Source organism: Oncorhynchus gorbuscha, linkage group LG17 (genome assembly GCF_021184085.1).
Source record: "Oncorhynchus gorbuscha isolate QuinsamMale2020 ecotype Even-year linkage group LG17, OgorEven_v1.0, whole genome shotgun sequence".
Taxonomy (NCBI): Eukaryota; Metazoa; Chordata; class Actinopteri; order Salmoniformes; family Salmonidae; genus Oncorhynchus; species Oncorhynchus gorbuscha.
Genome location: NC_060189.1, coordinates 24,726,538 through 24,738,806, shown reverse-complemented (window position 1 = coordinate 24,738,806; position 12,269 = coordinate 24,726,538). Strand labels below are relative to the sequence as shown.

The 12,269-nt window shown below is 46.4% G+C and overlaps 1 protein-coding gene across 6 annotated transcripts in view; it reads right to left on the bottom strand.

Annotated features, from left to right (window-relative positions):
- The window catches only part of eml5 (EMAP like 5), an 80,549-nt gene that overhangs the window by 22,855 nt on the left and 45,425 nt on the right, over positions 1-12,269 (bottom strand). For 4 of the 6 annotated variants that reach the window (XR_006832740.1, XM_046307683.1, XM_046307684.1 and 1 more), the window contains exons 5-9: positions 6,090-6,275; positions 5,063-5,198; positions 4,798-4,821; positions 4,224-4,425; positions 101-238 (exon numbers count right to left, since the gene is read on the bottom strand). Coding sequence is in view for 5 of the 6 variants with exons in the window: in XM_046307683.1 (XP_046163639.1) it covers positions 101-238; positions 4,224-4,425; positions 4,798-4,821; positions 5,063-5,198; positions 6,090-6,275 (686 nt within the window). In the remaining variant the exon portion in view is untranslated. The remainder of the gene's footprint in view (positions 1-100; positions 239-4,223; positions 4,426-4,797; positions 4,822-5,062; positions 5,199-6,089; positions 6,276-12,269) is intronic. The other 2 variants (XM_046307685.1, XM_046307687.1) reach the window with 1 other exon arrangement.

Genomic DNA, 12,269 nt, shown 5'->3' with positions numbered 1-12,269 from the left:
TAATGGAATTGCAAACAAAATAGGAAGTTAACATGAAGTTCATATACCAAGCTAATCAGAAAGAATTAGAAGTGCCATTTGACTTCTGCCCTATACTCACCTGACCCGTAGGACAGTAAAGGAGCCGTCCTTCATGCCCAGCGCCAGGTGAATGCCGTCTGTGCTCACAGCTGCACAGCGAATAGGCTCTTCCATATTACAGCGAGCTATCAGCGCATGATCTATAAGGCTCCATATTCTACAGAGGGGGAGACAGAGACAGAGGGAGACACAGAGGGAGAGACAGAGGGAGAGAGGGAGGGGGAGAGAGAGAGGGATAGACAGAGGGAGAGACAGAGACAGAGGGAGAGACAGAGACAAAGAGGGAGAGACAGAGGGAGAGAGAGACAGAGAGAGACAAAGGGAGAAACAAAGACAGAGGGAGAGGGATAGACAAAGGGAGAGACAGAGACAAAGAGGGAGAGACAGAGACACAGAGGGAGAGAGAGACAGAGAGAGACAAAGGGAGAAACAAAGACAGAGGGAGAGGGATAGACAAAGGGAGAGACAGAGGCAGAGGGAGAGACAGAGACAAAGAGAGACAAAGGGAGAAACAAAGACAGAGGGAGAGGAATAGACAAAGGGAGAGACAGAGGCAGAGGGAGACACAGAGGCAGAGGGAGAGAGAGAGGCAGAGGGAGAGAGAGACAGAGAGAGACAAAGGGAGAAACAAAGACAGAGGGAGAGGGATAGACAAAGGGAGAGACAGAGGCAGAGGGAGAGACAGAGACAAAGAGAGACAAAGGGAGAAACAAAGACAGAGGGAGAGGAATAGACAAAGGGAGAGACAGAGGCAGAGGGAGACACAGAGGCAGAGGGAGAGAGAGAGGCAGAGGGAGAGAGAGAGGGAGAGACAGAGGCAGAGGGAGACACAGAGACAAAGAGAGACAAAGGGAGAAACAAAGACAGAGGGAGAGGGATAGACAAAGGGAGAGACAGAGGCAGAGGGAGACACAGAGGCAGAGGGAGAGAGAGAGGCGGAGGGAGAGAGAGAGGGAGAGACAGAGAGAGACAGAGATAGAGGGAGAGGGATAGACAAAGGGAGAGACAGAGGCAGAGGGAGAGACAGAGACAAAGAGGGAGAGACAGAGACAGAGAGAGACAAAGGGAGAAACAAAGAAAGAGGGAGAGACAGAGGCAGAGGGAGACACAGAGGCAGAGGAAGACACAGAGGCAGAGGGAGAGAGAGGGAGAGACAGAGGGAGAGAGAGGGAGAGACAGAGGCAGAGGGAGACACAGAGGCAGAGGGAGAGACAGAGGCAGAGGGAGACACAGAGGCAGAGGGAGAGAGAGAGGGAGAGAGAGAGAGACAGAGATAGAGGGAGAGACAGAGACAGAGGGAGAGGGAGAGCCAGAGGGAGAGAGAGGGAGAGACAGAGGCAGAGGGAGACACAGAGGCAGAGGGAGAGAGAGAGGGAGAGACAGAGAGAGAGAGACAGAGATAGAGGGAGAGACAGAGACAGAGGGAGAGGGATAGACAAAGGGAGAGACAGAGGCAGAGGGAGAGACAGAGACACAGAGGGAGAGAGAGACAGAGAGAGACAAAGGGAGAAACAAAGACAGAGGGAGAGGGATAGACAAAGGGAGAGACAGAGGCAGAGGGAGAGACAGAGACACAGAGGGAGAGAGAGACAGAGAGAGAGAGGGAGAGACAGAGGGAGACAGAGGGAGAGACAGAGGCAGAGGGAGACACAGAGGCAGAGGGAGAGAGAGAGGGAGAGACAGAGGGAGAGGGAGAGAGAGAGAGGGAGAGACAGAGGGAGAGACAGAGACAGAGGGAGAGGGATAGACAAAGGGAGAGACAGAGGCAGAGGGAGAGAGAGAGGGAGAGGGAGAGACAGAGGGAGAGGGAGAGAGAGAGGGAGAGACAGAGGGAGAGGGATAGACAAAGGGAGAGACAGAGGCAGAGGGAGAGAGAGAGGGAGAGACAGAGAGAGAGAGACAGAGATAGAGGGAGAGACAAAGACAGAGGGAGAGGGATAGACAAAGGGAGAGACAGAGGCAGAGGGAGAGGGAGAGACAGAGACAGAGGGAGAGGGATAGACAAAGGGAGAGACAGAGGCAGAGGGAGAGAGAGAGGGAGAGGGATAGACAAAGGGAGAGACAGAGGCAGAGGGAGAGGGAGAGACAGAGACAGAGGGAGAGGGATAGACAAAGGGAGAGACAGAGGCAGAGGGAGAGAGAGAGGGAGAGACAGAGACAGAGGGAGAGGGAGAGGGAGAGACAGAGATAGAGGGAGAGACAGAGACAGAGGGAGAGGGAGAGACAGAGATAGAGGGAGAGACAGAGACAGAGGGAGAGACAGAGGCAGAGGGAGAGAGAGAGACAGAGATAGAGGGAGAGACAGAGACAGAGGGAGAGGGATAGACAAAGGGAGAGACAGAGACAGAGGGAGAGGGATAGACAAAGGGAGAGACAGAGACAGAGGGAGAGGGATAGACAAAGGGAGAGACAGAGGCAGAGGGAGAGAGAGAGGGAGAGACAGAGGGAGAGGGAGAGAGAGAGGGAGAGACAGAGGGAGAGGGATAGACAAAGGGAGAGACAGAGGCAGAGGGAGAGAGAGAGGGAGAGACAGAGAGAGAGAGACAGAGATAGAGGGAGAGACAGAGACAGAGACAGAGGGAGAGGGATAGACAAAGGGAGAGACAGAGGCAGAGGGAGAGAGAGAGGGAGAGACAGAGGGAGAGGGAGAGAGAGAGGGAGAGACAGAGGGAGAGACAGAGGCAGAGGGAGAGACAGAGACAGAGGGAGAGACAGAGACAGAGGGAGAGACAGAGACAGAGGGAGAGGGATAGACAAAGGGAGAGACAGAGACAGAGGGAGAGACAGAGACAGAGGGAGAGACAGAGACAGAGAGAGAGACAGAGACAGAGGGAGAGGGATAGACAAAGGGAGAGACAGAGGCAGAGGGAGAGACAGAGACAGAGGGAGAGACAGAGACAGAGGGATAGACAAAGGGAGAGACAGAGGCAGAGGGAGAGACAGAGACAGAGGGAGAGACAGAGACAGAGGGAGAGGGATAGACAAAGGGAGAGACAGAGGCAGAGGGAGAGACAGAGACAGAGGGAGAGGGATAGACAAAGGGAGAGACAGAGGCAGAGGGAGAGATAGAGACAGAGGGAGAGACAGAGACAGAGGGAGAGACAGAGACAGAGGGAGAGGGATAGACAAAGGGAGAGACAGAGACAGAGGGAGAGACAGAGACAGAGGGAGAGACAGAGACAGAGGGAGAGGGATAGACAAAGGGAGAGACAGAGACAGAGGGAGAGAGAGACAGAGACAGAGGGAGAGACAGAGACAGAGGGAGAGAGAGACAGAGACAGAGGGAGAGACAGAGACAGAGGGAGAGACAGAGACAGAGGGATAGACAAAGGGAGAGACAGAGGCAGAGGGAGAGAGAGAGGGAGAGACAGAGGCAGAGGGAGAGAGAGAGGGAGAGACAGAGGGAGAGACAGAGGGAGAGGGAGAGACAGAGGGAGAGGGAGAGACAGAGGGAGAGACAGAGACAGAGGGAGAGGGATAGACAAAGGGAGAGACAGAGGCAGAGGGAGAGAGAGAGGGAGAGACAGAGGGAGAGACAGAGACACAGAAGGAGAGACAGAGACAGAGACAGAGACAGAGGGAGAGAGAAAGGGAGAGACAACTTTGTTAGCAATCACGTGGGTCCAATTCCCTCATGAACCATATAAGTACCTGAAGTGAATGTGTGTACCTATATATAAACAATTCTTTGGATATACCAGATCATTTCAGTGACTGTCACGCCCTGACCATAGAGAGCTTTTTATTCTCTATGTTGGTTAGGTCGGGGTGTGACTAGGATGGGTTATCTAGGTGATTATATATATCTATGTTGGCCTGGTATGGTTCCCAATCAGAGGCAGCTGTTTATCGTTGTCTCTGATTGGGGATCATATTTAGGCAGCCATTTCCCCATTGTGCTTTGTGGGATCTTGCTTTTGTGTAGTGCCTGTTTACACTCACGTCACGGTTTGTTTGGTTTCTGTATTTGTTTTGGTGAGTTTCTTTGATTAAAACATGTGGAACTCTACGCACGCTGCGCCTTGGTCCGACCATTATTATAACAAACGTGACAGTGACTGCAATTGTGAAAGGGACACTGTGGATATAATAAGCATTAGACTAGTCCTGGAGTTTGACAGTGGTTGTGCTTGGTCACCCACCTGACAGAGCGATCATCACTGCCGGTCATGGCCAGGGGCTTGGTGGGGTGCACAGCCAGCGCCCACAGCTCTCCCTCACAGTGACCCTGCATGATGAGGAAGGGCTTGGTGCGATCGTGGACCACCACCTCAAATATCTCACTGTCCTGGGTGCCCACTAAGATATGATCCCCCCGCCAACACACGCTGCGCACTGACAACCCTGTCAACACACACATGCATGCACAAACAGTTAAACGGATAAAAACCCGCAGACAGACACCCACACACAGAATAGCCTTAACAAACAGAACAAGACATAGAAGGAATACAAGAGGACTACACAATATGGTGATTGTTATGGAGACAGTATAGTTTGCTGTCTCTTTGGTAAGTAAATGTAAGAAGCCATGAAGGTATACATATATTCATACATGTATACATATTAATATACGCACATACAGTAAATATGTAGGCAACACTTTGGGCTGAAAAACCAACAAGGGGAATGGAACAATATAATACAGGGACTTCTATGCACATAAGGACAGGGGTAGTACTCTGATTGTCCAGTGCCCTGCGCACTGTTACCCACCTCTGCTATTTTCACCTCTAGCTACTGTTAGGCCCAAGACCACAAATCAAACGAAAGAAAGAAGAAAGGAAAAAACTATTAGTGACCTAGAATACATCCTGTATGATGTAATAGAAAAGAGTCTAGCGGTATACAAAAGGCCTGTACTAAAGAACAACATCAGAAGAACACCCTGGTTCATTTATCCACTCAGTGCACATTGACAGCCCGTGGACTGGCTCTGTGTGGGAAAAGAAGATGGGAAGAGGGGGGAGTTGTATGTCACCTTTATATCCCTGGTCTGTTTCCCTGAGATCGATGACAGTAATTGGTTTGAAGTTGAGATCCCATAGCCGGACACAGCCGTCCCGGCCCCCGGTGGCAAAGCCCTCCTCACAGGCATTCATGCTGAAAATCCCTGACTGGAGGAAATGACAGTCTGTCAGTGGGGATGTACACAATAAATGAGCAAGACAGACTTGCGGTACAGCAACTAGCAACAGCCCTGCTGCAGCAGACACACGTCTAACAAGGATTTCACAATTATACCGTTGCTGCTGCGTGAAGAGATAACACAGTGGTGCATTACATAAAGCGTTTGAACCATTGTTTTTTTCCCCCCTCATATCTTTTTTTATTGGCAGGCTCCGGGAGCCGCCTGCTGTGGAGCACAGTGATTGGCGGGAAGGATTCCTGTGGTTGAGCCAGCCAGAAGACTCTTTGGAGTGCAAAGCACAGACACGGACCACAGTAGAGTCCCCTCCCCCACCCACCCGACCAACCCTGCATTCAGCTGTTGAGCTCACAGATATAATTTAATCCCAAGTAGTAAACTGCTGATCCTTTCCACTGAGCAAAATAAAAGAGAGCCACAGGGACTACATGGCACACCGTCACCTTGCTAAACATGTCCCCTTGTATGCTTTCATCAGTTGAAATAAACAAAGCTCTATGAATGGAGGAGTTGTTCAGTCGCAGGTGTGTGAGTTGAACATGGATGATGACCTGTTTAATCATCCACTGGATGGATCTAACGATAAGCACTAAGGTGGGTGTAGAGAGGCAGGCAGTGTGATTGAGTGAGTTTTGTGTCTGAATGTGAATGCAGGTCTGTGGCAGATGTGTGGGGGCTGGCTGTGGGGGAATGAACCAGCCTGAGCATGAGACGCAGAGCATGACTTCTCTTGATCTGAGAGAGCCTGCTGCTTAGCATTCCCTAAGCTACAGCCCACTACTGGCGCATAAACAAGAGACGCCACCAGGAAGTGAGGCAGAACTAAGGCTGGTTGGAACCAGCTACCACACACACTTACCCCGTGGGCTCCTTGAACTGTCCGGATCAGGTTGATGCCTTTCCAGACGTAGATGTCCCCGTTCAAGGCACCTGAATATGTGACCTCGTCTCTGGCACAGGCCAGACAGAGGATGGTTTGGAGATCTCCCGTTTTGCCAAAAACTCCTCGCTTAGGGGTCAGGGCGTTGCCGCATAAGCTCCAAAACTGAACCCAGAAACATACATGGGAGACAGGAGAGAAGAATGCGATTAATGTGGTGGTTAATAAATAAATAAATAAACCATCTCATCAGTCACTGAGAGTCTTACATTAATAATATCATTCAATACTTGATATGTTGGATTCACGTCTCCATCTCAACAAAAAATAGAAGTGAAAGCAGTGGTCACTTCCACTCGCTCTACAACCTGCACTGCAGCTGTAATGAATGAGTACAGCAAAGTGTTTCCACAAGCTTGTGTTGTTATTATTAGCGGCTTGTGTCCTTTTTAATATTGAGGAATATTTAACTTTCTCTGGTCCCAGGAGTAACAACATGAATTGGCGCATGAGGCAGAAATAATGCAGTGCGACTTAAGTTTCGCCATCAACTGGAAGACTGTGTCCCCTTTTCTCAGCGGAGGGAGGGAGAGAGGAGGGATGGTGAGTTGGGTGAGAGGCAGCCTCACCACTGCCCTCTCCCCTCAGGCTGACCATCAGATGCAGGCCAGTAAAAAAAACAAGCTAATTCTTATGCTTACTCAGCTGTGCCTTACAACAAATGATCTATACTGAACAAATATTTAAAACGCAATAAGCAACAATTTCAAGTATTTTTACTGAGTTACAGTTCATAAAAGGAAATCAGTCATTTGAAATAAATAAATTAGTCCCTAATCTATGGATTTCACGACTGGGAATACAGATATGCCTCTGTTTGTCACAGATACAGTACCTTTAAAAGAAAGGTACAGGCACGGATCAGAAAACCAGTCAGTATCTGGTGTGACCAACATTTGCCTATTGCAGTGTGTCTCATCTCCTTCGCAGAGAGTTGATCAGGCTGTTGATTGTGGCCTGTGGAATGTTGTCCCACTTGTCTTCAAAAGCTGTACAAATTTGCTGTCTATTGGGAACTGGAATAGGCTGCGTACACATCGATCCAGGGCATCCCAAACATGCTCAATGGGTGACATGTCTAGTGAGCATGCAGGCCATGGAAGAACTGGGACATTTTCAGCTTCCAGGAATTGTGTACAGATCCTTGCGACATGGGACTGTACATTATCATGCTGAAACATGATAATGGCGGATGAATGGCACGACAATGGGCCTCAGGATTTCATCACTGCATCTCTGTGCATTCAAATTGCCATCGATAAAGTGCAGTTGTGTTCGTTGTCCGTAGCTTATGCCTGCCCATACCATAACCCCACCACCACCATGGGGCACTCTGTTCACTACGTTGACATTAGCAAATCGCCCGACCACACAACCCTATACACGTGGTCTGTGGTTGGACGTACTGACAAATTCTCTAAAACGATGTTGGCGATGGCTTTTGGTAGAGAAATTAACATTAAATTCTCTGGCAACAGATTTGGTGTACATTCTTGCAGTCTGCAAGCCAATTGCACGCTCCCTCAAAACTTGAGACATCTATGACATTGTGTTGTGTCCCAAAATTGCACATTTTATAGTGGCCTTTTATTGTCGCCACCACAAGCTGCACAAGGTGGATCTTTGTAATGATCATGCTGTTTAATCGGCTTCATGATAAGACATACCTGTCAGGTGGACGGATTATCTTGACTAAGGAGAAATGATCACTAACAGGGATGTAAACACATTTGTGCACAATATCAGAGAGAAATAAGATTCTTGTAAGTACAAAAATTGCAGGGATAATTTATTTAAGCTTATGAAACATGGGACCAGCACTTTACAGGTTGCGTTTATATTTATGTTCAGTGTATTACCAGTGTGATGAAATACATCAAATGTTTAAATATATTTGGTCTGAGAAGAACAACATTGGTTGGGCAATTCAAGCATAGCCAATGTGATAACGTATTGGGCCTATAGCCTACTGAACTAACCTTATTGCTATAAAACTGTTTAATTGGTTAATGTTGCATAGACTTACGTTTTCTAAGTCATGTTTTTTTAAAAGTGACCACTGAGTTAAAGAATGGGATTACTCCCAGTGGCGGAAAAAGTACCCAATTGTCACACTTGACTAAAAGTAAAGATACCTTAATAGAAAATGGATCAAGTAAAAGTGAAAGTCACCCAGTAAAATACTACTTGAGTAAAAGTCTAAAAGTATTTGGTTTTAAATATACTTAAGTATCAAAACTAAATGCAATTACCAAAATAAACGTAAAAATCCAAAAAATCATTTCACATTCCATTTTCTAGCATTTTATTTTTTTAACTAGGCAAGTCAGTTAAGAACAAATTCTTATTTTCAATGACGGCCTAGGAATAGTAGGTTAACTGCCTGTTCAGGGGCAGAACGACAGATTTGTACCTTGTCAGCTCGGGGATTTGAACTTGCAACCTTTCGGTTACAAGTCCAACGATCTAACGATCTAACCACTAGGCTACCCTGCCGCCCCAATTTACTGATAGCCAGCGGCACACTCCAACACTCCGGAGTAAAAGTAAAAGTAGTCAAACATATGAAGTGAAGTAAAGTACAAATACCCCACAAAATACTTTAGTACTTTAAAGTATTGTTACTTAAGTACTTTACACCACTGATTACGCCAGTGACTCAGATGGAACTATTCAAGCAGTTACATCTTCTTTAAATGTTATGAGGTTACTGTAAATATAAACGTTTTCTTATGTAGTCATATAAAGCGTGCTTGTTCAAGATACGCTACATGACCAAAAGTATGCGCACACCTGCTCGTTGAACATTCCTTCCAAAATCATGGGCATTTGGTCCCTCTTCTGCTGCTATAACAGCATCCACTCTTCTGGGAAGGCTTTCCACTAGATGTTGGAACATTTCAGCTACAAGAGCATTAGTGAGGTTGGCCACTGATGTTGGGCATTAGGCCTGGCTCGCAGTCAGCGTTCCAATTCATCCCAAAGGTGTTCGAAGGAGTTGAGGTCAGGGCTCTGTGCAGGCAAGTCAAGTTCTTCCACACCGATTTAGACAAACCAAACCTCGCCTTTACAGTTGGCACTATGCATTCGGGCATTCGAGCGTTATTTTGGCATCAGCGAAACCCAGATTTGTCCATCAGACTGCCAGATGGTGAAGTGTGATTCATCACTCCAGAGAATTTTTTATTTAAATTTTATTTTATTTCACATTTATTTAACCAGGTAGGCTAGTTGAGAACAAGTTCTCATTGGCAGGAATGCGTTTCCACTGCTCGAGAGTCCAATGGCAGTGAGCTTTACACCACTCCAGCCGATGCCTGGCATTGCACATTGTGATCTTAGGCATGCATGCGGCTGCTCGGCCATGGAAATCCATTTCATGAAGCTCCCAACGAACAGTTATTGTACTGACTTTGCTTCCAGAGGCAGTTTGGAACTCAGTAGTGAGTGTTGCAAAAGAGGACAGATGATGTTTACGCGCTATGCACTTCAGCACTCGGCGGTTCCATTCTGCTTGTGCGGCATACCACTCCATGGCTGAGCCGTTGTTGCTCCTAGACGTTTCCACTTCACAATAACAGCACTGACAGTTGACCGGGGAAGCTCTAACAGGGCAGAAATTTGACGAACTGACTTGTTGGAAAGGTGGCATCCTATGACGGTGCCACGCTTTTCAGTACGTGCCATTCTACTGCCAATGTTTGTCTATGGAGATTGCATGGCTGTGTGAGTGATTTTATACCCCTGTCAGAAACGGGTGTGGATGAAATAGCCAGATCCACTCATTTGAAGAGGTGTCCACATGCTTTGTAGCATGCATAGTTTGTCACAGGTCTGTGGAGATCTTCACAATTGCTGTAATCATCTGCGCAGAATCTTGAACGGCATTGGTCTCTTGCACCATATACTGTTAATGTGATCTCAACTGCAATCCAGGTCATTTGGTTCTGCTAATAGATGAAGAAAAGTGATAACACTTTCTGTTGTATAAATGAACGTAATATCTGACATTGTATTCCCATTTGAATGTTGCTGTGCCTTTTAAATGTTTGAAAGCAATGTGACAGACATTTGGGCGACAACTAAACCAAAAACCAGACGTTGTTTTTCCATTGGAATTTGGTTGTGCTTTTAGATGGTTCAAAGCATACTGATAACCCACTGGAAATTCAACGAACTTTTGGCTGTCTTTTTGAGTGGGTGAATATAGGTTGTAAACTCATTGATCAAATAGTCAATTATCCACGTTGAAATGACGTAGGGTTCCTGCATGTAACATCTCAATTGTAACACCCCCCCTACCACACACACACAGATCCATCTCTATACACAAGCTAAAATCTAAGCCTTCACCATTTCCATTTCCACAGAACCCATGCTGGAGGTCAGAGCTGTAGTCAGCTGATCAGCATGCAGACACACACCCTGCCTCAGGACAGATATCACCATCATCACAAAGTCTCCACCACCACCGGTCACTATCAAGCCCCACAATGGTTTATGAACAAGGTCGTTGGGATGCATGGGCACATTCCAGACTGTGGACAAAGTCCATAAACCAGAGAGCCGTTCTGTCTGCATGATGACAAGATCACAGGAGAGATGAGTGTGTGTCGTGTTTCCCATGTCAAGACACTGGCACCACCGGCACCACTGTCACGGTGGCACGTAACAGAGCACACAGAGAGATTAACGTTTTCATTCCTTGCCTATGGAGGATGTCTTCCCTGGCAATATTTATTTGTCTAGCTTTAGCTAGAGCCTGGATCTCTGTAAAATGGTAAAACGCCTACAGGTGTAATCATACTGCACTATACAGTTAAAGTCGGAGGTTTACATATACCTTCACCAAATAAATTTCAACTCAGTTTTTCACAATTCCTGACATTTAATCCTAGTAAAAAAATGACCTGTCTTAGGTCAGTTAGGATCACCACTTTATTTTAAGAATGTGAAATAGTAGAGAGAATGATTTATTTCAGATTTTTATTTCTTTCATCACATTCCCAGTGGGTCAGAAGTTTACATACACTCAATTAGTATTTGGTAGCATTGCCTTTAAATTGTTTAACTTGGGTCAAACGTTTCGGGGAGCCTTCCACAAGCTTCCCACAATAAATTGGGTGAATTTTGGTCCATTCCTCCTGACAGGGCTGGTGTAAATGAGTCCTGTCTGTAGGCCTCCTTTATCGCACATGCTTTTTCAGTTCTGCCCACAAATCTTCTATAGGATTGAGGTCAGGGCTTTGTGACGGCCACTACAATACCTTGACTTTGTTGTCCTTAAGCCATTTTGACACAACTTTGGAAGGATGCTTGCGGTTGGGATGGTGTCTTCGGCTTGCAAACTTCCCCCCTTTTCCTCCAAACATAACGATGGTCATTATGGCCAAACATTTCTATCTTTGTTTCCATCAGACCAGAGGACATTTCTCCAAAAAGTATGATCTTTGTCAGTTGCAAACTATAGTCTGGCTTTTTTTATGGAGGTTTTGGAGCACTGGCTTCTTCCTTACTGAGGTTATGTCAATATAGGACTTGTTTTACTGTGGATATAGATACTTTTGTACCTGTTTCCTCCAGCATCTTCACAAGGTTATTTGCTGTTGTTCTGGGATTGATGTGCACTTTTCACACCAAACTACGTTCATCTCTATGAGACAGAACGCATCTCCTCCTGAGTGGTATGACGGCTGTGTGGTCCCATGGTGTTTATACTTGTGGACTATTGTTTGTACAGATGAACGTGGTACCTTCAGGCATTTGGAAATTGCTCTTAAGGATAAACCAGACTTATTTAGGTCTACAACAGTCGTGGCTGATTTACAAAAAAAATTGTGGTGGTTGAAAAACGAGTTTTAATGTCTCCAACCTAAGTGTATGTAAACTTCTGACTTCAACTGTACTCATTTCATGTTTTTCCTTTATTTGTACTATTTTCTACATTGTAGAATAACAGTGAAGACATCAAAACTATGAAATAACACATACGGAAACTTCTGACTTCAACTGTACATGCAGGTTTTAAGTAAAGTGTTATCCAAAATCCAAACTACTTTTGAGTCTGTAGATAGAAGAAATATCTCAACAGTGAGGGTA